Source organism: Perognathus longimembris, chromosome 17 (genome assembly GCF_023159225.1).
Source record: "Perognathus longimembris pacificus isolate PPM17 chromosome 17, ASM2315922v1, whole genome shotgun sequence".
Lineage (NCBI taxonomy): Eukaryota > Metazoa > Chordata > Mammalia > Rodentia > Heteromyidae > Perognathus > Perognathus longimembris.
Genome location: NC_063177.1, coordinates 43253421 through 43278339, shown reverse-complemented (window position 1 = coordinate 43278339; position 24919 = coordinate 43253421). Strand labels below are relative to the sequence as shown.

Below are 24919 nucleotides of genomic sequence, written 5' to 3'. Positions count from 1 at the left end.
TCTTTATATGGGACCTAACTTTTAGTCCCAAGACTTTGCAGAATAAGTATTTGGTTACCTAAAAACTCAAAAGTAGAATCTATTATTTGTCCTATGTTAACCAAATTTTTGAAATTATCTTTCACTTACTGAAATCTCAGTTACTATTTCTCTTTCAATTTCACTGACCTAGGCATGTTATTTTATTTATATGAGTTAGTCATCTTTTTGTCTTCTTAAATGTCCCTGTAAATAATGATGGGATGGCAGGGTGAAGAAATGTTACTTTAATAATTTCTCACTTTTGGCAATGTTCTTATTTCCTTTCTATTTTCCCTCTCTTCCTACATTAAGGTTTCTTCCATTCTATGTATCTTCTTTTCTCCCTCAATGGCACTGTTGGTCTTCTTTGGATTAATGGTGGCCCTAGCCCTACAATAAAGTTACTAAAAGACAAACATATTCCCTTTCAGCTGTTGTCTTTAATATTTTGTCTCCTTGTTGTCAAATAAGAGTTTGCAGAGGCTCTATTATAAAAGCAGATATTCTTTGATGTTCTGAGCAATTCAGATTATGTTCTACATGCTTACCATCAAATAGCATATTCTGCATCAGATCACTAATTTCCTTTTCTGAAAGGTTTATCCCCATGGTTTGCAAAAGAGTATCCACTTCATTGGCATCAACAGTCCCTCCTATGGGAAAACAGTAATATGAGTAAAACATACTAACTCAGTAGTATGACCACTGATGTCTCTATATATTATGATTATCAGTCTCATGAAGACAAAAGACCAATAAAGTCTGTTCCTATATATTTGGGGATTGAAAAATAGTGTTAGAATTAAAATGGAAATATTCTAGGTGGTTAAGCAACTGTTCGATCATTTACAACAAAGGATAAAAAAAATAAAATGTTGGGCTAGGAATATGGCCTAGTGGAAAGAGTGCTTGCTTCATATACATGAAGACCTGGGTTCAGTTCCCCAGCACCACATATACAGAAAATGGCCCGAAGTGGTGCTGTGGTTCAGGTGGCAGCGTGCTAGCCTTGAGCAAAAAGAAGCCAGGGACAGTGCTCAGGCCCTGAGTCCAAGGCCCAGGACTAACAAACAAACAAAAAACCCCAAAACAATAACAACAAAAATAAAATGTTGGTTATAATCAGTAGATCTTACTTTTTGTGTTCTGAACTTCCAAATTAGGTACCTCAACTCGTAACTAAAATCTGCTATCAATTATTATGCTACTCTGACTAATTTTCCTCCTGAAGACAATTGCAAAAAGTCTTTCCTTGAACACGAAAAGCATATAGAATTATGAGATCAAAAATCTATTAGTAATAGAGAACAGAAACCCAGGAAGGAATGAAAAACACAATTACTGTTTTCAAATGGCATTAGTGGAATCAGAATTTAAATTGTAAAGCTGATGATCTCATGGAGTAGAGCTGAACAAAGCCAAAGACCTGAACTTGTTCAAATTAGACTAAGTCCTAAAGATTAGGCTAGGATTCTAAAAGACTAAATCTTCAGGATAATAGTAATTAAGAAGTATAACTACCTCACTTCTCCCAAACCTCAAGGAGACCAGAAGTGAGTGTGGGGAGCTTCCCTAAAATAGAGAAATCAGAGAAAGGAAAATCAACTCTGGGAGGGTGAGTACAGGAAGGCCTTGCTCACATAACCTGCAATGCTTGACCAAAGAAAACACAAGTTATACTTTTTTTTTGGAATGTAATTTTAGGCTCCTTTCAAATACTCTCTCCCTAGAAACAGAGCTCACAATTTATTCAAACACAGATAAAACAAAGACCCTGAGTGTGTAAATGTCCTCACCATAAGCAAATGATAAAAGTTTAAGGTTAAAGATATGCTAATTACACTGAATTGCTCACTACTCAATGTGTATACAAATCAACTCTTCACACTGACTCATTAATATGCACAAATATATTTCAATTTTTAAATAAATTGAAAAGTAATAATCACAAATTCTTAAAGAGGAAAGGAAAAAGATGGTAAGGAAGAGGTCAGAGAAAAGAGGAAGAAAAGAGGAAGGGAAGGAGAGAGAAAAGAAGCAAACAGGATAGATATGGGGTCATGAGAGGTACCCAGAACCACAGGACATGGATACAGCACTACGAGGTTCACAGGTAAACATCTGCAGCACACACCTGTAATCTCAGCTACTCAGGAGGCTGAAATCTGAGGATCATGTTCAAAGCCATTGCTGGCAGGAAAGTCTGTGAGACTCTTATCTCCAGTTAACTACCAAAAAGCCAGAAGTGGAGCTGTGGTTCAAATGGTAGTCCACTAGCCTTGAGCACAAAAAGCTCAGGGACAACACTCAGGTCCTGAGTTCAAGTTCCAGGACCAGAAAAAAATTAGACAACTATATATAGAAATAAACTATATACTTATAATAGCATCTCAAATTGTATGGTGCTGGTCACTTAGATAATATGGGGACATCTATGAAAACATTCGTTAAAAAGATAAAAATTGATCTGTATTTCCTGATGGAATGCAATGTGTTGGACATTGGAGTGTTTTTATTTAAAAATAATTTAGCTGTTAGAATTGACTTTAGCCCATGAGAAATATGCGAGTGGAGTAACAAGATAAATGAGAAGACAGCTAAAATGGAATAAATACTGTAAAACAACTAGTAAATGACATTTTTCAGTAAGTTGATGACTAAAAAGGGGACAGAGGAGAAAGAGCTGTCAATTACATGACAATCACATAAAATGTGCAACCATTATTTGTTTTTTTAATAGGCTTTAAGACATTTTAAAAATGAAAGGAAGTTTAAAACTTCTAAACAATGTACTAAACAATGTGGTTATGTAAAGATATATGAGGTATTAGAAATGCAACTGCATGTAGAGACACATACTCACATATGCAGAGCTAAAATAAATAGATTTGTTTCAAGCTATTTCATCCTGAGAAATAAAAGAAGAAGCAGATATGACAGCATTTTATAATCATCAAATGTAGCTAAAAGTTATACATGAGTTATTATATTAAAGTTAAGCAAGTACAAATGTGTGCAGTTATAAGCCCCTTAAAGGCTATCTCGGTATATGAAGTGCTTACCATCAGTTGGTAGGTTTTTCATTTCTTTTAATTCCTCTTGATCTATGTGTTCCAACACCACATTTTCTATACTTTCCAGATCATCAACATCAACTTCTTTTCCTTCAAAAGCTGGAAACACAGATGGAAAAGAATTTTTGGCTTACCTCCATCATTTCTTCAGCAGATAGTAGTTTCTGCATTTTCTCTTTGTTATTAACTGCATCTTTTGTTTTCTTCAACTATTTAAGATGCTAGCCAAGATTATGGTAAATTTGAATATATACATAGTTAAGTCTATAGAAAATACTTCAGAAAATAGAACTTATTCAAACATTCCTGTGAAATTTTATTGTTAAAATGTGGGTATTTTAAAATTCAACTCCAATTAGGTATACACACTTCTCAACTAAACAAAACAGTAACAAATGGATTCATAGTATTTCTTACTAACCTACAACAGCATGCAACAAATTTCTGAGTGTAACCTTTTCATTACATGGCTTTAAGAAAAGCACCTATCATTTAAGTATAATAATGAGTTCCTTGGAAATGAAAACAAGAAGGTTTTCTTTTAGTGTTTTTCTTTTCTTTTTTTCCCAGTTTGTTCACTTATATATGTAAAGGGAGGCAAAGAAATGAGGGGACAAAAAGGAAACACGCAGCAATGGTATTCACTGTACAGCATGTTGAAAGTGAACTATACAATTTGTGGGTGGGGATATGAGGGAAAAACTGGGAGAAAGCAAGGTCAAGAATGTACTCTACCTGAGTTATGTAACTGTAACTCCTCTATATATCACCTTTATAATAACAATTAAAAAATAAAAGGGCTGGGGATATGGCCTAGTGGCAAGAGTGCTTGCCTCGTATACATGAGGCCCTAGGTTCGATTCCCCAGCACCACATATACAGAAAATGGCCAGAAGTGGCGCTGTGGCTCAAGTGGCAGAGTGCTAGCCTTGAGCAGGAACAAGCCAGGGACAGTGCTCAGGCTCTGAGTCCAAGCCCCAGGACTGGCCAAAAAAAATAAATAAATAAATAAAAAATAAATAAAATAAAATAAAAAAAGAGGCTGCACAAAAAATGGGAAATAAACACCATGAAGAATGTACTGATTCTGCCAATTTTCTTGATTTAATCTTAAGTATTAAGAATCAGCTCTACATTAGGTCAGAAACCTTTGATCTTAGGACACCAAAAGGAAGATAATTAAGTTTCTCAATCACTTTTCTACTTTATGTTTAGTGAGAATGCCTTTAACAACGTTCAGCTCTGAAATAGTCATGTGTCTCAGGATTCTATAGTGAGAGACCACAGCCTTATCTTTATAGCTTATCCTATTTTATCTAGTTGGTATAAACATTGCTGCTCCCATAAACGTGGTAACAGATAATAAGAAAATATCTGGCTATAAATTTCTTTTGATTTTTTTTTTTTTTTTTTTTTGGCCAGTCCTGGGCCTTGGACTCAGGGCCTGAGCACTGTCCCTGGCTTCTTTTTGCTCAAGGCTAGCACTCTGCCACTTGAGCCACAGCGCCACTTCTGGCCATTTTCTGTATATGTGGTGCTGGGGAATCGAACCCAGGGATTCATGTATACGAGGCAAGCACTCTAGCCACTAGGCCATATCCCCAGCCCCATTCTTTTGAATTTTTTAAAAGTAGAAAAAGGAGGGTTTAAGGAACGTCTCATTTCTTTCTTGGGAGGACAGCATGTTAATGATTTCCTGCTTTGGCAGTATTTCTTTCTGTCTTTCTGTCTCTCTCTGACTTTATATTTTTCTAGTTTTTGTTTCTCACATTTTATGTCCATAACATATTTCCAGGAGAATTATCTTTCCCCTTAATCTTCAGTCTAAGAGTAGACACAACCATATTCTCAATACTAGTGAATAAAATTATGAACTGTAATTTATTTAAATATTAGGATAGATTTTTTCTATATTTTAATGTAAAAATAAGCATTTTTTGAGACTTCCACATAGAAGCTATAATTCCCAACTGTCATGAGCAATTTAAAAATACTTTCACTATATACCATCAACTAAAAGATTTTGCTTACAGTCACTAATTTCATCTTCTATGAGTTTCATCTCCATGTTCTGCATATTAGTGTCCAGTTTGACAACATCAACCATCCCTCCTACAAGGAAGAGATAAGGAAGATTAGGGTTCAGTCCCAGCAAAAAAATAGCAAACCACATTTTCACGGATCTTCCAGACTTGGTTGTTTAGAGATGTAATCCTAGCTACACAAAAGGCTGTAGGTAGGAAGGTCTCAGTGTGACACTAGAACCAGGCAAAAAGCTAATGGAAAAGACAAGTGATGAATGGATATATGTGAGCTGGACCCTTCCAGAGCGGGTGGCGTCCTGGGAAACAAACCCTGGCTTAATCAGGTAGGGTTTTATTGATAAAGAGTCAGCTACAAATTAACTGTGGTCTAGAGGCCCTCCTGCTGCCTGCTTTTGGACATTCCAGGAGGCAAGGGATGGTTTCTATGCAGGTTGTAGGGGCTCACAGCTGTCATCTCCTACTTAAGGAGTCAGAAATAGGAGGACTGCTGTCTGTGAGTGTTAGAGGACCCTATCTGAAAGAAGACCCTATTTGAAAAGTGAACGAGAGCGCACGCACGCGCGCGCGCGCGCACACACACACACACACACACACACACACACACACACACACACAGCTGAGGGTGTGGCTCAGGTAGTAGACTGCTTGGGCCCTGAGTCTAAACACTAAGGATAACAAAAAAAAGGTATTCTTAATGCTTTAAGTAATTATTTAGTATTTATTTGCCCCTCAATTTTCTACATTTTTGAGTTATAATACTGTGGTCACATTAAGTGGCAATATAAAATATCTGTAGCTGGAAACTGATGGCATATGCCTGTAATCTAGCTATTCAGGAGACTGAGACCTGAGGATCATAGTTTGAAGCAAGGCCTAGTAGATAAATCTGAGAGACATCTCCAATTAACCAACAAAAAGCTGGAAGTGTAGGTGTAGTTTAAGTGGTAGATTATCAGTCGAGCAAAAAAGCCAAACAAAAGCACAAGAGGCCTTGAATTCAAGCCCCAGTATTGTCACAAAAACAAAACAAAAAAAGCCACTGGAAAAATAACTAAAGCACAAGAAATGGGGTCACAGATCAAGTAGCAGAGTGAGCTCAAGAACCAAAACCCTAACGCTAAAAAAAACCAACAATAAAAATCTTTCCCTTAGAAAAAACAAGCAAAACTGAATTACTACGTATTATTTATAGGTATAATTTTCAGGGCATTAGGATAGCATAGTACACAACGATTAAGGTGCAGTGAGGTCTACTCACTCCAGTGTACCAGAAATATCAACACCTCTGATCTAGTGTTTTAACCAACTGGCTGAGCACTGCTTAGCAATTTATAGTTAAAGAGAAGACTTAAAATTTAAGACTTTTAGAAAAACATGTTATTTGCTTTCCTTAGTTCCTAGAAAATTGTATGCTCCAACTCTTACTAAAATTTCTGTTCCTATCATTTCATTTTTGAAATGTTGATGCAATACCTATTTCTTTTTCTCTCGAAAAATAGGAAAATCTCAAAACAGGACTACTGTCTACCACAAAATATACAACTGCTAATATGCACTTAGATTTCTAAATGAAACATATGCAGGGTATCAGAATTTAAGACAGGGTGGCAGAAGCTGCAATATAAAGGCACACATGTGCCTTTCCTTTACGCATTTCACTCACCTTGTAGAGATTGTACATCGTCTTCCAATCTCATTTCATAAGTTTTTTCACTATCTGTAAGAAAGGTACAAATCAAGTCACAAGAGTTTCCTTAGACACCATTAAAATAATAATTTCAGAATGACAAACATCGATTAGCCCCAACTAATTTATAATGTAATCTTATAATTAACATTAAAATTTGCCTTAGTCCTCTTAATTTGCCCTATCCTTCTTAACTTTTTTTCTGTTCTATCTTACTTTTCCCTTTTAGTTCTCACCTACATTTGGCTTATTCTCTCATTCTTCACAGATTCATCTTTTGGATTTCTTATCTCAGCCTTTTCTTTTCTTTTTGTGCCATTCCTGGGGCTTGAGCTCAGGGTCTGTTCACTGTTCTTGAGTTTGTTTCCCCCGCTCAAAGCTAGCACTCTATCACAGTTCCACTTCCAGCTTTTTCGGTGCTTAATTGGAGATAAAAGTCTCATGAACTTTCTTGCCTGGGCTGGCTTGGAACTGCTATCCTCAGATCTCAGCCTCCTGAGTAACTAGGATTACAGGCGTGAGCCACTGGTGTCTGAGTACTTTTTTAATAATATTTTTTATTGTCATTATGAAGGTGATGGAAAAGGGGGTTATCATTTCATAAGTTAAGTAATGAGAACATTTCTTTTTTGGACAGTGTCACTCCTTCTTTCGAAGGCAAGATGAGTAACTAGCAAAATAGTGATCTTGAAACTATTTCCTCATGCAGTTATGACTTAAAGTAGAACCACTAAGAAATTTATGTAAAACATTTTGGGGGAAGTACTTTCTTTTAAAATATATTTTTTTTTACCAAATAAAAGACATTTATGAGAAACATGCAATAAATAAAAAAACATTTTATGACAACTTATGGACTATCACAAAACATGCACAACTATAATTTCCTTTAAGTGCTACATTGTTGTTTAAAGTACTTACGGTCAACTGGCACATTCTTCATCAGGTCCTTGCTTCCTCTAGGTGTGAGCTCTGGGCTGAAATGTTCTAGGATACTTGCCACACCACTAACATCAATCTCTTCTTCAAAAGGTAAAAAAGTAAAAATGCAGGTAGATGAGAGTAATAAGAATGATCTAAGAAACATGCATACACTATTTTATGTCTGCTTAGAATTAATTTCCATATGAACAGGCAGGCACAATGAGACCTACTCAACTGTACCAGTAGCTATTGTGAAGATTTAGTGTATTGTACAAGTTAAAATGTAATTTTTCTATTCCTAGTAAAGGGATAATTTAAATAGTAGGAATAAGCCATAAGTATATGTGTACATGCACAAGTATAATAAAATAATGACATTGTTGTAAATAGGATAAATTTTTTCATTTTTCTAATTATAAAATATCTTATGCTTTTATTTTCATTTCAAATTTTTATTTTTAAATCCCAGGTCATTTTCCCCCAACAGTTATGCATGAAGAAGGGTAGTACCAGCAAAATCTCCACAATGAAAACACCATCATGACATTGCACTAAAATTTTGTTGCTCGATGTAGATAATCTATAGTCAAGCCTTATGATAGTAGATACTAAAGTTTTCACAATGTACATGTTACAAAGAATAAGAAGTAGATAATGGGAATAGCACACTAAATTAAAATTTGGGTAAAGAATCTCAGAATAGTGAGAATCTCACATTATGTCATCACTAACCTGATTCAACTTTCACTGCATCTGTTAATTTACTAAAATCAGTCTTCTCTTCAGCTATAAGAAATTGAGAGACATAAAATAAAAAGGACTCTTAGGAAAGATTAAATTTAGGAATATAAATTAGCTGGACATCTTAGGGGAAAAATACTGCAGCTATCGTAATACTTAGTGATGAAACATTAAGCATTTTTTCCCCTAAGATTGGGAGCATGACACATTATCCACTGTCATCAATTCTATTCAGCACTGTTCTGAAAATCCACGCCAATGCAAGGATAGAGAAAGGAAAGGAAAAAAATAACTGTACAAGTTAAAGGGAAGAAGTGAAAAGGGGCATAATTTGTAGATGACATGATCATGTAAGCAGAAATCAATCAAATTTATTTGAACTGATAAATGAATGAAATAAAGTTATAGTATGCAAGATCAATACAAAAGTCAGTTGTATTTTTAGATACTAGCAGTAAACAATTAGAAAATGGAATGTTAAAATACCCTACAGTCTAGGTACAGTGACCCAAACCTCTAATCCCAACTATTTATGACGTGGAGATTGAGAGATTGGGACTCAAGGTCAATCAGGTAAAAAGTTAGTGAGACTTCCATCTCAACAAGTGGACATGGTGGTATACATCAGTAACCCAACTCTGCAGAAGGCATAAATATGAGTACTGCAGTCAAGGCCATCCTGGAAAAAAAAAAAAATGAGACACTAAAGCAAAAAGGATTGGGGATGAGTTAAGTGGCAGAATATTTGCCTAGCAAACTCAAAGTTTTGAATTCAAACCACAGTAGGGAGGGAAGGGAGGGAGGGAGGGGGGGAGGGAGGGAAGGAGAAAAGGGAGGGAGGGAAGAAGGGAGGGAGGGAAGAAGGGAAGGAGGGAAAGAGGAAGGGAAAAATAAGAGTCACCTAAAAGGCATAAACAAGAAAAATAATTGGGAATACAATTTTTTTAATGTTCTGGGGCTGGGAATGGGGCTTAGTGGTAGACTGCTTGCCTAGCATGCATGAAGCCCGGGGATGGATTCCTCAGCACCACATACACAGAAAAGGCCAGAAGTGGCACTGGGACTCAAGAGGGCCAGAGACAGTGCTCAGGCCCTGAGTTCAAGCCCCAGGACTGGCAAAAAAAAAAGTCTTCTGCGCTGAAAACTACAAAAATGAAGACCTAAATTAAGAGAAAGATACACTATGTTTGTGGCTATCAATTCTTACCATTTTTTAAGATGTCTATTTTCTTAGTCTATAGATACAACACTAGTTGAATTAGTCTTTACATTGCTATATTCAATGGCTAGTTGTGTAGTATGTCCATTCTCCCCAAGTCTACAGATAAAATTTGTTCTATAGCAAAGTTTCATTACCATTTTCTGAAGAAATTGACAAAGTGATTCAACTGAAGTCTATACTATCTTAACTCTTCTCAATCAACAAGACTTACTTTTATATTAGGAATAGATTCTCACCCCCCCCCCGCACAAGACCTACAAAATACCTTGTAGGTATCAAAGGCATTAGTTTTAGAAATTCTATTTATTTTCACAATTATGAACTCTTTTTAAAGACACAGCTATTTCTATAATACTCACTTTGAAGGTTTTCTGTCTGCTTTTCTATTTCCTCTTCTATCTGCTTAATTTCCATTCCTCCCAGAATGCTATCCAAATTCTTCACGTCAATTTTTTGTCCTTAGGAAAACAATATAAATGAAAAATAAGATAAAATGTTTTAAAATATATTACATGTAACAGTAATCAGTGTTACTATTATAAAATATAATTCATGACTTTGTATTGTTGCATAACAGTTTTAAGCCCATCAGGAAGAGTTTATTTTGATATCTAAATGTACAGAAAATATTCAAAAAGAAAGAGTAAATTAAAACCTATTACCTTTTACCTTATTTTCAGAACAACCTGAGAGAGCAAAATGTACTGAGAGTAATGGCCTAGAGCTGGAGACAACAGATTTCTTTCTTCTAAGCAATAAAAAGAGATAGTTCCCACCTGGCACCAGTGGCTCATGCCTGTATTTCTAGCTATTTAGAAGACTGAAGTCTGAGGATCTTGGTTGGAAGGCAGCCTGGGCAGAAAAGGCTGTGTGACTCTTTTCTCCAATTAACTACCAAAAAACTAGAAGAGGAGCTGAGGCTTGAAATGGTAGAGTGCTAGCCTTGATCACAAAAAGCTCAGGGACAGCACACAGGCCCTTAGTTCAAGCCCCTAGAACAAACAAACAAACAAACAAAAAAGATCTAGCCCCTTTTGCCTGAATCAAATTTTGTTTCTATTGAGTAACAGCTAGTTCTTCATTTCAATGTTTACAGTATATTCTTTTTGTTTTGTTTTGTTTTTTGCTAGTCATGGGGCTTGAACTCAGGACCTGAGCACTGTCCCTGGCTTCTTTTGCTCAAGGCTAGCACTCTACCACTTGAGCCACAGCGCCACTTTCAGCTTCTTTCTATATATGTGGTGTTGGGGAATCGAACCCAGGGCTTCATATATATGAGGCAAGCACTTTACCACTAGGCTATATCCCCAGCCCTACAGTATATTCTTTAGTTTGGATTTTCAGGTTCATGTTTTTTTTCTCATTTCCACTTTCCTTGTCCTCTATTTGTTTGCTTTGCCCTGAGTCTTCTCTGGCTTTCTGTGGTCTTTAGAAACTGCAGCAGTACTTATGACACACAGTTAAAGAAGTTGCTACTAAAACAAATACATTTTCAAGATAGTATTTATTCCTATTTGGAGCTGAGTTTCTTTATTAAACAGAGAGATTACAGTTAAGAACTAAGGCAAAGGGGGCTGGGGATATGGCCTAGTGGCAAGAGTGCTTGCCTCGTATACATGAGGCCCTGGGTTCAATCCCCCAGCACCACATACACAGAAAACAGCCAGAAGTGGCGCTGTGGCTCAAGTGGCACAGTGCTAGCGTTGAGCAAGAAGAAGCCAGGGACAGTGCTCAGGCCCTGAGTCCAAGGCCCAGGACTGGCAAAAAAAAAAAAAAAAAAGAACTAAGGCAAAGAGTACATTTCCTTGTGGACAATGTCACCCCTTCCTTGGCTGTCTTCCAGTTTTCCTCTCACATCCCACCCACAAGTTGTATACACAGTTCATTTTCAATATAGCATCCCGTGAGTACCATGGATGCATTTGTTTATTTAATCTTTGTCCCTCCATTTCTGTGGATCCCCTTACACTCACAAAAACAAAAAGTAAAAGGAAAAACCTCTTGTTTCCATTTCCTGGAGTTCATTTCAATAAATATTATTTTGTATCAGATGCACCTAGGCCTTGGGCCCTTCTGTTCTTCTCCTAAGAGTGTCCTCCTCTGGTCTCACTGTGTGTGAATGACTAGAAACTTGTAATTTATTATATTTCCGTGTATTTTAGATCTAGATTCCACAGATGAGAAAAAAAAAACATGTGCCATTTGTCTCTCTGAGCTTGGCTTACCTCACTTAACAGAACTTGTTCTGGATACACCCATTTCCTTGAAAATGACATAATAGTATTCTTCCTAATGATTGTGTAAAATTCCACTGTGTATAGGAACCACATATTTTGGAACCATTTGTCTATTATCGGGGACCTGATCTGTTTGGCACTTTGGCTATTGTGAATAGTATAGCAATGAACATGGATATGCAAATGTCTTTATGGTATCCTGTCTTGTGGTGTTCTGGGTAGATTTCCAGGAAGATCTTTTATAAACTTTAAAATGTCTTCTTAAAGTGTCAAATTAATAGCTTTACAGATTATTTTCATGACTTCATAAGTCTAAGCCTTCCAGAGTAGATTTTTTCTGTGAAATTCAAATTCACATTTTCTACAACAGTGTATAGTTGAATTGATATCAGTCATTCCTCTCTTAGTAACTGAGAGAAATAAGATAAAAATTGAATGGTTCTTATGTGTGACTCAATTTACTAATTCCTGTGTATTATGGTCTTAAATTATAGGACAAAAAATGATGGCTAAATCAATGGCCTTCAAATATTTAAGAGATATTCAATAGCAGCATTTGAATAAAAACTCATTTGATCAGTTCAGTCCATATATAAAGTTCTAAAGGAGATTGCTTAGTTGCTCAATGAAATATAGCAGTGGACATAACAAATTTCAGATTCTATCCAGTAAAACTGGCTTTCCTTATTTGATTTTTAAAGCAAATTTTCTTAGAAAACACAAATTTTTGTTTACTAATCACTTAGATCAGAACTTATTCTTTTTTATACATCTCAAATTTTTAATAAATCATGAGACTCCTTTCTAGAATATAATATAGGAAATTATCTGCAGAATTAAAGGTAGGCCAAAAGAACCTTAAATATGTCTTCTGAATATATGAAGAGTGACAAGGATGAAAACTTCATGCCTTGTACCATTTACTCATCTTTAAAGCCTTTCATACCATCCACAGACCTATTGTAATCATTCTTTTCACCACATGGAAGAGACAAAGTCTTTCCCAAGTGATATATTTAGTATAAAAGCCCATTATTTCACAAAATCAGACTTTGCATTTCCCAACAAAGCACAAATTTACTCTCAATAAAACAGAAAATTCTTAACAATGTCACTTTCACTCATTGGCACCTAAGATAGTTATTGCTAGAACTCTTGTATGCCAACCTTTCCCTAAGACTCCCATTTCTTTTTTGTCATTCCTTTCTTTACCCATTCAAATGCTTTGCAATAGCTACTTTCCTTTTGAATTCTCACTTAAATCTTCAGACTCCACTGAATCAAAGATAACAATCAGCGTTTCTTATTGACTGTAGAAAGGCTTCTCAATAAACAACTAATTTTCAAACTAAAATCAAGATGTTACATTTGATATTTTTCTTAAGATAAACCAGTAATGCCTTCTGAAAGTTTATTGAGTTTGAGGCCAGCCTCTGCCTCAAACAAAAAGGGAGAATTTTCCACATAGATAGGAAACAGAATTGTTATAAAAATGTTCATAAATTAACCTATAAATTCCTCCAAATGAAGATGGTTTAATAAGTATACTGCTTTTTTTATTTTCTTACCATTCACTGGCTGATCATTCACCATCTCCCAGTGATCTTTATCTTCAAGTTCTATTCCCATAAATTCTGGATTTTTTTTCATGTCACTGGTATCAATCTCTCCTTTTTCTGCAAAGCAAGAAAAATGAAGACTTTTAGAAATAGTCTTTATATTGCTATGTTCAGTGGCTAGGAGACAGGAACTAACAACTTGGTTTTTCAATCTTCCAATTAAGACTTTCTCCTTAATGTTGGTAAAAATCTAGTAATGATACGTGTTGGGGTTCAGCTTTGGCCTTGAGGGGGAAGGGCAATGGAGAGCGCTCCCAAGACGCCACCCTTCCCCCAGCCCTGGGGGAATGCGGAAGCAGGCCACAATTCTCTGGGTCCGGAACCAGAACAACTGGCTTTGCGAACAGCCCCCCAACTTTCTCGCCAGCCCATGTGCTCCCCATTCTTGCGGGCTTTTTGCCCCTGGGGTGGTGCTAAGCAAGTGACGTTAGCTCATGAGGGGGTCCTATGACAAGCTCGCCAGCCTATCGCCAGCTCTCTGGTCAATCACCCCTTTTCTCGTCACCCCTACTATATCAACTGCTAGCTACTCCCTTATTAAATCAGATTTTCTCTTGAAGCCTCTCCGAGATCCGCGTACACCTGGCTTTCTTCAAGGGTATGGAGGGAGGTAAAGCGATCTCGTATGGCCGCGTGCACCTGAGGTCTTTCCTGAGCCCCCCACTCCACTCTGGCCTTACCTGCGGGTTGGGTGACCAGGGGAAAGGGTGAGAAAGGGAACGATTAGAGTAGAGTAGAGCCTGACCCCCCATGCCAGGGGAGGCGACCCAAGCCCGGCAGGTAAGTAAAGCAAAAGAAATCTGGCAAGAGGCTAAGCTGGTTTTTTTCTTTTGTTTTGTCTGTCATGGAGCTTGGACTCTGAGCCTGGGCACTGTCCCTGAGCTCTTCAGCTTCAGGCTAGCGCTTTACCACTTGAGCCATAGCACCACTTCCGATTTTCTGGTGGTTAATTGGAGATGAGAGTCTCACAGACTTTCCTTCCCAGTATGGCTTTGAACCACGATCCTCAGATTTCAGTCTCCTGAGTAACTAGGATAACAGGTGTAAGCCATAGACCCCTGACCTAAGATGTTTTTTGAACCTGAAATAATGGTGATGCTGGTTACCTCTGTTTGATTCAATTCCTACCTAAACATATGTGTTCTCTGCCATGATATCCTTTGATACCTATCACTAAAAGCATTGTCTTGGAGTCTGTTGTTCATATAAAAATAATTTTGTGAAGCAAACCAGAAAAATACAACTAAAAATTCATGAAGTAGTGATGTGGATATCAGTTGTATCTATGTAGGAAGGACTAAGTTCTTAGATTTCTAGTAGCATCTTACTCAGGTCTTACTCTACATATTACTTATAACAATTTTATTGCTTATTTTATTAAGACTCTTGATAGCAACCTTCTCATTAACTATAAGAAAAGACAGTTTGGACCTAGTAAAAGAAATAGCTTAAAAAAATAAGAGTAGACCTATATTGTGAAAAAAACTCCATACAGAGTTCATTCTTTCTACTATTTAATATTGAGTACATTTCTAATGTATAACTTCCGCCTTTCCAAGATTTAATGCATGTTAGCAAAATGTATTAAATAAACAAATGAAAAAGTGGTGACCAATAAGAGAAAAGGTATTTGAGTTTAAGTCAGATAAGTACTATCAACAACAGCAGCATCAAATCTCCAATCCTCTTCAGGGCACAATTCTATTAAGTTACTCACCATCAACTAGTAAATCTGAACTTAGATCACTGGATTCTGTTGGTGTGAGTTTTAATGTCATGTTTCCAAGGAGACTGTCAATGTCATGGACATCAATTTGTGACCCTACAGAGGAAAAGAAACAAGAGTAAAAATTATAAAGAATTAATAATTTCTATAGATAATGATTATCCATTTCCTCATGGAGTCCAAAAACATATGTGGTTAAAGAGGACTATTAATGGACTAAAATTAATCTATTCATATGTATTCAGCACTGGAAATAATTATATAAGAAAACATGTTGAAAGACTTCAGACTATTTATAGGAGCAAAACAGTAATGATAACAATATTTAACATAAATATTTTGAAAAATATGGTTCATTCAGCCAAATTTCAAGTTAAGCTAGCTTCTCTAAAATTTTACTATTTCCACTACCAAGATTAAATAAACCTTATATGAACTATCTTTTAAAAATAATGACAGAGGCCCAGCACCAGTAACTCACATGGTACTCCTAGCTATTGAAGAAGCTGAGATCTGAGGGTCACAGTTAAAGCCAGTCCTGACAGGAAAGGCCATGAGACTCTTATCTCCAACTAACCAGCAAAAAGCCAGAGGTGGAGCTGTCACTCAAGTGGTAGAGCACTAACCTTGAGAAAAATAGCTCAAAGAGACCACGCAGGCCTTGAGTGCAAGCAAGCAAACTAGCAACAGGAAAAAAGAAAAGAAGGAAAGAGAAAGACGAGATTGTTTAATCAATTCATATATGTAATGAAAATGCATATGAGACTGACAAGAAGCAAAGCTTACTGAGAATGATATCACAAAAGCAAAACATGAACGCCTCAGTCTGGCTTCTCAATTTCCAAATCACTCACCTTTTATAGTTTCCACCAAACTCATCAGCTTATTCTTATCTATTTTCCCATTAACTGTAAGAAAATACATAGCTCAGGTCAAGGAAAGCTATGATACCAAAGTAATACAAGAGGTCTTAAGTTCATAAATGTACACCATAAAATAATTTGCTCCTAAATTGTGCCTATTTTCTAAGAAATAATAAAGTAAATGTCATTTTTAGCACCTGAGGCAATTATGAATACCACTTAGGCGAAAGCAAAATACTTCACAAACTTGTATTTTTTTCCATCTATACTCATTTTACTCCTCTTCCTCCTATACATATCCTCCTATTTCTTGTAGGTCTTAACCCACACATTTAAAATTATCTATTTATTTATTTATTTGTTGGTCATAAGGCTTGAACTTTTTTGCTCAACATTAGCGCTCTACCACATTATGCCACAGTGCCACCTATGTTTTTCTGGTAGTTAATTGAAAATAAAAGCGTCAGAGACTTTCCTGTCCATGCTGGCTTCAAATTGCAATCCTCAGATCTCAGCCTCTTGAGTAGCTAGGATTATAGGCATGAACAACTGGTGCCTGGCAAACCACATATCTCAAAGGGATGATAGGTAATCTTAAGCATTCCTCATCTCTGATGACAAAATTTATGGTTTACTGGCCTGCATATATTTTAAGTGAAAATTTACATATTCCTAAAGTCATTATATATAAGATTATGGATAATTTTTACCTATAATTTATAAATAATTTAAAGTAAATATGAATTATTAGACAATACAAGTTTTAAGGGTGTAATCATAAGTCCTTCAAGACTGTGTTGATATTTTTGGTGTTGAATAATTCCCTGGATGACTATGCAAACACTCTTGAAAGCTAATCTAATATTTGAAATACTCACCATCAGTAGGAAGTAATTTCTCCAGCTTCAGTCGTTCTCTAGGTGTGAGCTCTATTCCCATGTTTTTTATGACATTTTCCAGGTCATTGATTTCAACTTCTTCTTCAGAGTAAAAAGTAAAGATGATAAATTTTGTTTTCTTCTTTTGTTGTAATACTGAGTTTGAATATAAACTACATGCATCCTCCCATATCCCTTAAAGCATTTCTATATTACTTATAGTATACTGGTATTAGAACTAGGAAAGGGAAAGGGAATATCAAAATCGAGAGACAAAGGATAAAAGGACAAACAACTCCAAAAGCAATACTTACAAAACCACTTGGTGTAAAACAACTGAACAACTCATGGGGGGGTAGAGGGAAAGGGGGAGAAAAGAGGGGGGAAATAAGGGAGGAGGTAACAAATTGTACAAGAAATGTACCCATTGCCTTACGTATGAAACTGTAACCCCCTCTGTACATCACTTTGACAATAAATAATTATTCAGAAAAAAGACTTAATGGATATGATACAGTGATAGTGTGGGTACAACCACGGGAAAGGGATACAAGAGGATCATCAACAATAGAAGCTACGGTTTCACATGGCATGTTGAAAGTAATTACAACAGTGATATAACAGTCGTTTCCATAACATGAAGTTCATTTCACTTAGCATCATCTTATGTGTTCATAGGAGCATAGCTACTAGGCTCTTGTGATCCTCTGCTGTGACTAGCCTAAACCTGTGCTAATTATTCCCTATGAGGGAGGCCATAGAGTCCAGGTTTCCTTGGGTCTGGATCACTTCACTTAGTATAATTTTTTCCAAGTCCTTCCATTTCCTTACAAATGGGGCAATGTCATTCATTCTTATAGAGGCAAAAAATTCCATTGTGTATATGTACCACATTTTACTGATCCATTCGTCTACTGAGGGGCATCTGGGTTGGTTCCATATTTTAGCTATGACAAATTGTGCTGCGATGAACATTGTTGTGCTGGTGGCTTTAGTGTGTTCTTGTTTGTGGTCTTTGGGGTAGATGCCCAAAAGTGGGGCTGCTGGGTCATAGGTGAGCTCTATGTTTAACCTTCTAAGGAATCTCCATACTGCTTTCCAGAGTGGTTGAACCAGTTTACATTCCCACCAACAATGAAGTAGGGTTCCCTTTTGGCCTTGTCCCCTCCAACATTTGTTATTGTTAGTTTTCTTGATAAAGGACATTCTTACTAGGGTGAGGTGGAATCTCAATGTTGTTTTGATTTGCATTTCTTTTATGGCCAGTGATGTAGAACCCTTTTTCATATGTCTCTTGGCCACTCTCATTTCCTCATCAGAGTATTTTTGTATATACTGGTATTAGAACTAGGGAAGTGAAAGGGCATATCAAAACCGAGAGATAAAGGATAAAAAGACAACTCCAAAAGCAATACTTGCAAAACTTGGTGTAAACCAACTGAACAACTCATGGGGAGAGAAGGAGATGGGGAGAGGGAGGGGGGAATGAGGGAGGACATAACAAACAGTACAAGAAATGTACCCAAGGCATAACGTATGAAACTGTAACCTCTCTGTACATCACTTTGACAATAAATAAGAAAAAATAAATAAAAAGAAAGAAAGAAAAAAAAGCCAGACATAGGACCCTAGCCTTGGTCAAAAGATGCTCAGAGACAGTGCCCTGGTCCTGAGTTCAAGCCCAAGGACTGGCACGAATTCTTTTTTAATTAAATAAATAAATAATGTCTGAAAAAAAATCTCATGGAATAAAAATACTATATATTTGTTGTACTGTATTTCAAAGAATAAGAAAAAGTATTTGTTCAGTACAGATGCAGTGTTTTTCCAAATATTTTTGATTAAATGTGGTTGCATCTGCAAATTGGGAGTCCATCAAAATAAAGGGGTGACTGTACTCCAAAAGTAATGAAGAAGTGGCCATAAAATGATAGCAGGATTTTCTAGATTACTAGCAATTGTCTATCCAGGTGGTACAATAAAAGATAATGTGATCTGGGTATTGATGGCTCATGCCTGTCATCCTAGCTAGCTACTCAGGAGGCTGAGGCCTGAGTTATGGTTTAAAGAGTCTAAAAGACTCTTATTTCCAAATAACTACCAAAAAACCAGAAACAGTGCTGTGGCACAAAATGGTAGCACACTAGCAATGTGGATGTGTTTGCTTTGTGATAATTCCTTAAGCTGTACATACATGATCATGTAAGATAATAACTGTGTCATACTTCAATAAAATATTTATCATAGGAAAAAATATAGTACAGGGAAAAGAATCGGAGCCTTAAATTTGCAGTAAATTTTCACTAACCTGAAATAACTTCTCTTGTATCTGTCAATGGTATCAGATCAGTCTCCACTCTAGCTATAATATACAAATTCAGAGAAAATGCTTTTAAAGTAATGATCCAGAAACTAGCTAAAGTTTATTATTGTATATCATTTATTTGCTTATATTCTATTTAAGCACAGAATTCTTAGTTTTCAAGGATTTATTCTGTATTGGTGAACTGGCCCTTTACCACTAAAAAAAAAATCTAGCCCTGGGGACTATACTGTATTAACATGATTGAAAATACCATTCATGTATTAAGTCTCTGAATACCCTTAATTCTAGTAATACCTAGAATCTTACAAGTGGGTCTCCTCAGGGTAAAGGGGGGAGGGCTATTCATTTTTACTCTATTTCTAAACATAGACTTCAGTTCTCTATGGCATTCTGAGTTGCTGTAGATAAATAATTACAATGTGCCAGAAATAAATATTAGTTCCTTGAACAAAAGAAGGCTTCCATTTTCTTTAGAAATAATCTTATCACTGTGTATGTCTTTACTCATTCATTCATTTTCTCATTTATTCATCCCCCCACAACATTAATGGGAGTACCTACTTACATGCCACATACTTTTCTAGGTATTGAACATAAAAAGATAAATAACATCCTTTCTTATATTAAATTTACAGAGACAAGATAAACATAAAAGAGTCAAGTAAACATAATACAATAAAAATGTGGCAAATGCAATGGAAAGCAATACACAATAGTGGAAACAGGGAAGTATCCAATAAAATGAACTCTTGCAGGGAAACACTAGCTCATGATTGTAATCCTAGCTGCTTAGGAGGCTGAGATCTGAGGATCACCAACTCTAGGGCATCTGGGCTGTTTCTCTCTCTCTCTCTCTCTCTCTCTCTTTCTCTCTCTCTCTATGTGTATGTATATATATATATATATATATATATATATATATATATATAATTGGGCATATATACTCCACCTCCTGAGGGGCATCTGGGTTTGTTCCATATCTTAGCTGTGGTAAATACTGCAGCAATGAGTATGGTTGTGCTGGTAGCTTTAGTTTGGCCTTATTTGTGATCATTTGGGTAAATTCCCAGGAGTGGGATTGCTGGTCACAGGGGAACTCTATTTTTATTCTTTTGAGGAACCTCCATACTGCTTTCCAGAGTGGCTGAACAAGTTTGAATCTGCCAATTCTTGAATGTCCCTTTGTTATGTTCCCTTTGACTTTTTGTTGTAATTCCTCTGCTTTATCTTCAACTCCTGATACTCTTGTTTTCAACTTCATTTGTTCTATTGCCTATGCTTTCAACTGTGCTTTGTAATAGGGAAGTAGAGCCTTTCATGGTTCTAAGCTCTTTGTTGATGTCAAGTCTGGTGCCCTTTATTGAGATTCTCATTTTGTCTATCTTCTTGTTAATTTTGTATTTTATTTCCTTCAGTTTGAGGTGTGTAAAGTTTCTATCTTATTTATGTCTTGGATGTCCTGCATTTTCTTCATCATTTCTTTTCTGTATTATTCTAGTTGACCCTCATCATTGCTTTAATGATTCTTTGTTCTTCCTCTTTTCATGTTCATTCTCACTAAAGTCCTCCCCTGAGTTGTTGGTTGTTTTCTAGGGTGGCATGTTGTCTTGATTGTTCATGAATTGTGGGATCTTTTTTTTCTTTTTCTTTTTTTTTTTTTTTTTTTTTTGGTTCGAGACTGAGACTCAAACTCTGTACCTGCTGCTTTCATTTATTGGCTAGTGTTCTACAAACTGAGACATGCTTCCAACTCTAAATTTTGTGATCTTTCACTGTGATTTACACATTTTGGCTTAGAGTTTGTAGAGGCCATAGAAGAAGGTGTTCCCTCCAAACACCCTAACTTTGCAATATTTTTTGATCATTACAAAATGAATGTGGTTTTCCGAAGTAATTTTATGTAGATTCTCAAGAATGACTGATACTTTCATATCTAAAATTAGTTACCTTCAGCAAGGAGGTTTCTTTCCAGCTCATCAAGCTGTTCTTTGGTGAGTTCAGTGCCCATATATCCCAGTGAGCTGTCCAAGTCTCTGGCATCTATTGTATCTTCTTAATAAAGGAAAAAATATGAAAACTTACTCATGATAAAATGTTAAGCTTATTTTTGCATATAAATTGTAGACTGCTTTAGCAAGAAGATTAAAATTCAATACAGTTAGAATTATGCTTACTCTTCTCAAAAATAGACATACAACAATTTCTAATGGGAGTAGAATTACTTTTCAGTGTATTTTTCTTTTCTTTTCTTTTCCTTTTTTGGCAGCCCTGGGGTTTGGACTCAGGGCCTAAGCACTGTCCCTGGCTTTTTTTTGGTCGAGGCTAGCACTCTACCTCTTGAGCCACAGTACCACTTTCAGCCTTTTTTTTTTTTTTTCTGTTTATGTGGTGCTGAGGAATAGAATCCAGGGATTCATACTTTGCAAGACAAGCACTCTACCTCTAAGCCACATTCACATCTCCCAGTGTATTTTTCTTACAATGAAAATTGAGAGTTTAAGTGGAATGAAAAAATTATAGCTACTAGAGCAAGAAAACATCAGTCTGAGTATTGTCTCCTACTATTTACTATCACCAGAATTTATATAATTTCTTCTGATTTCCAGTTTTCTGTTGTATGAAATGAAGATTATCCTTCCTGTTAGAGAGGACAAAGTCAAACATCTGAAAAGTTCTAAAATGCTTGAGTACAATGCTTGATGCATTTTTATTACAACTTTTGAGCAAAAGTAGAACTGGTTTTCTCATTTAACCAAACTAGATTCATTGCCTAAGCTATCCACTAATGATTATTCTCTTGTTGAGAATTTCATAGTTAATGTGGAATAAATTGTTTCTCTCCTAAAAAAGCTGATTAAAATATGTATAAATATGGCAGACTAACAAAATATGAGAATTCGGCTAAGATTAAAATAATTTACAGGATTCCTATATCTTTATTAAATTCTCCAGTCATATCCTACATTGTGTTCTTTTTTTTTTCATTCAACTAGCATTGATTTCTCTTTGAGTTAATTCAGGTGTTTATACATGTCCTTAATTTAATTGATCATATTTGTTCTGGCACTACTAGAGTTTGGATTCAGGGCCTTGCAATTGCTAGGCAAGCACTCTACCACTTGAGTCATTCACCAAGCTCTTTTCATGTTTTCATATGGGGTTTCTCAATCTTTCCCATTGCTGTCCTTGGACAACAAGATAGTTCTTATATAGCTGGGCTTACATGCATGCAGCACCATGCTCAGCTTGATGGCTGACATGACCAAGTTGACTTCAAGACAGACCCTCCTAATATCTTCCTCTTCAGTAGCTAGAAAAAAAAGTCTTAAATGTTTTCCCACTAAGAAATGATAGCCATTGGCACCCAGATATATATATATATATGAATATATGTATATATACATATACATACACATATATACATATATATATACAAATGCAATGTTTTCTCTAACAATAAGACAAATGTCTTCACCCAGTTACTTGGTGAAGAATTATTATTATTATTATTATTTTTTTTTTTTTTTGCCAGTCCTGGGGCTTGGACTCAGGGCCTGAGCACTGTCCTTGGCTTCTTTTTGCTCAAGGCTAGCACTCTGCCACTTGAGCCACAGCGCCCCTTCTGGCCATTTTCTGTCTATGTGGTGCTGGGGAATTGAACCCAGGGCCTCATGTATAGGAGGCAAGCACTCTTGCCACTAGGCCATATCCCCAGCCCTGGTGAAGAATTATTAATCAGTATCATAACCCACTGCCATGAACTAACAAGTCTCATATAATTGCATTTTGGTTGCATTACAGTAATTTGCAAGTAGCCTGACTCTGACTCTGTAAGCACTGGTTTAGATCTCCTCCTCCTCCTCCTCCTCCTCCTTCCTCCCTCCACCCTCCTCCCTATCTCCTCCTCCTCTTCCTTTTTTTCTCCTTCTTCCTCTTTCTCTTCCTCCTCCTCCTCCTTTCTGTCTTTCCTCTCCTTCTTCCTATCTGTCCTCTCCTTCTCTCTTCTTTTCTTTCTCATCTCCCTCATCTCTCCTCCTCCTCCTCCTCCTCCCCCTCCCTCCTCCTCCTCCTCCCCCCCTCCCTCCTCCTCCTCCTCCTCCTCCTCCTCCTCCTCCTCCTCCTCCTCCTCCTCCTCCGCCTCCTCCTCCTCCTCCTCCTCCTCCTCCTCCTCCTCCTCCTCCTCCTCCTCCTCTTCCTCTACTTTCTCTTTCTTTGCTGTTACTGGAGCTTGAACTCAAGGTTGGTGTTTTACCACTTGAATCATGCTTCCAGTTTTTCATTTTGATGGTTAATTAGAAATAAAATTGTCTCTCAGGTTTTTCTGCCCAGCCTGGCTTTAAACTAGCTCAGATCTCAGCCTCCTGAGTAGCTACAGAATTACAGAAATGAACTACGGCATTGGTCATTTTAACTAGTATTGCTTTTATCTTAATGTCTTAAGGGAAATACAATCGTGAAAATTCCAATGCCCAGACTAACCAGAAAGGATAACTAATATGAGCATAGTCTTTTCTAGTTGTGTTGCATAGCAGACATGTCTGACACAAAAGCATTAGAAAATTATACCAATGCTAAACAGGTTTTTAAATTTATCAGATAAGAAATGATAGTTCCTCTCTAGTGACCAAATCATTAGTCATCACTAAAAGGATGAGATCCCTCCTTTACAAAAGCTTACAGTCTCAGTTGAGTTTTACATTAGTTCATTACAAAAGATTCTCTGGGATTTTCCAAAAAAAACCTACAACATAAATATGTCATCTATCATATATTGTCATCGATCTGCATTTAACTGAAAAATTCTTACTTTCTGGTACAGATGGATACTGTGAATTAACCAAATTGGCCATGAAGTCTTCCAAATTCACTGTCCCGTCCTCTGGAAGAAAAAGTAAATGTCAGCATATGTAGGAAACAAATGACCAAATATAATAAGCATAGGCAATGATAGTATAATTGCATATTTGAAAACACTTTTGCCAGACAGCAGTAGGGTGTACATCCTAGCTATTCACGAGCCTGAGATCGAAGGATCAAGGTTTGAAGCCAGCCTAGGCAGGAAAATCCAGTGAGACACTTTTCTCCAATTAACCAGCAACAAGCCAGAGGTAGAGCTGTAGTTCAAGTGATATAATGCTAGCCTTGAGCACAAAAACACAAGGACAACATGCCAGGCCCTGAGTTCAAGCCCCAGGACCAGCATGCACACATGCGCACATGTGCACAAATGCGCGCGCACACACACACAATTTTATAGTTTTGCCTTTTATAAATAGATAGATATAGATATCAAATCTATAGATACAAAAATATAAGTATACATAGTCATCCAGAAATCTAAGTATACGTATATCATTCAGATATACACTTTTATCTGCTATGATCTCCCTCTTCATGCTCCCACTGTAAATAATTAGAACCCAACTGACAAAAGTATAGCCCAAGTCATTGGAAGGTAGAAGAAAGCTTTGGATAATCCTGAAGCAGAAGAATCTTCTAAAGGCTTGTAAAATTTGGACACAGTCATGTTAGCTAAGATAAAATATAACTAAAAGC

General features: G+C 36.5%; 1 protein-coding gene across 1 annotated transcript in view; it reads right to left on the bottom strand.

Moving 5' to 3' along the window:
* Window positions 1-387: 387 nt before the first annotated feature.
* The window catches only part of Efcab13 (EF-hand calcium binding domain 13), a 94899-nt gene continuing 70367 nt past the window's right edge, over window positions 388-24919 (bottom strand). The window contains exons 33-45 of the mRNA XM_048367260.1: window positions 21311-21415; window positions 19346-19399; window positions 17038-17139; window positions 16151-16204; window positions 15288-15392; window positions 13520-13627; window positions 10074-10172; window positions 8483-8537; window positions 7749-7852; window positions 6804-6857; window positions 5103-5207; window positions 3084-3185; window positions 388-674 (exon numbers count right to left, since the gene is read on the bottom strand). Coding sequence (XP_048223217.1) covers window positions 484-674; window positions 3084-3185; window positions 5103-5207; window positions 6804-6857; window positions 7749-7852; window positions 8483-8537; window positions 10074-10172; window positions 13520-13627; window positions 15288-15392; window positions 16151-16204; window positions 17038-17139; window positions 19346-19399; window positions 21311-21415 — 1238 coding nt within the window. The 3' untranslated portion in view covers window positions 388-483. The remainder of the gene's footprint in view (window positions 675-3083; window positions 3186-5102; window positions 5208-6803; window positions 6858-7748; window positions 7853-8482; window positions 8538-10073; window positions 10173-13519; window positions 13628-15287; window positions 15393-16150; window positions 16205-17037; window positions 17140-19345; window positions 19400-21310; window positions 21416-24919) is intronic.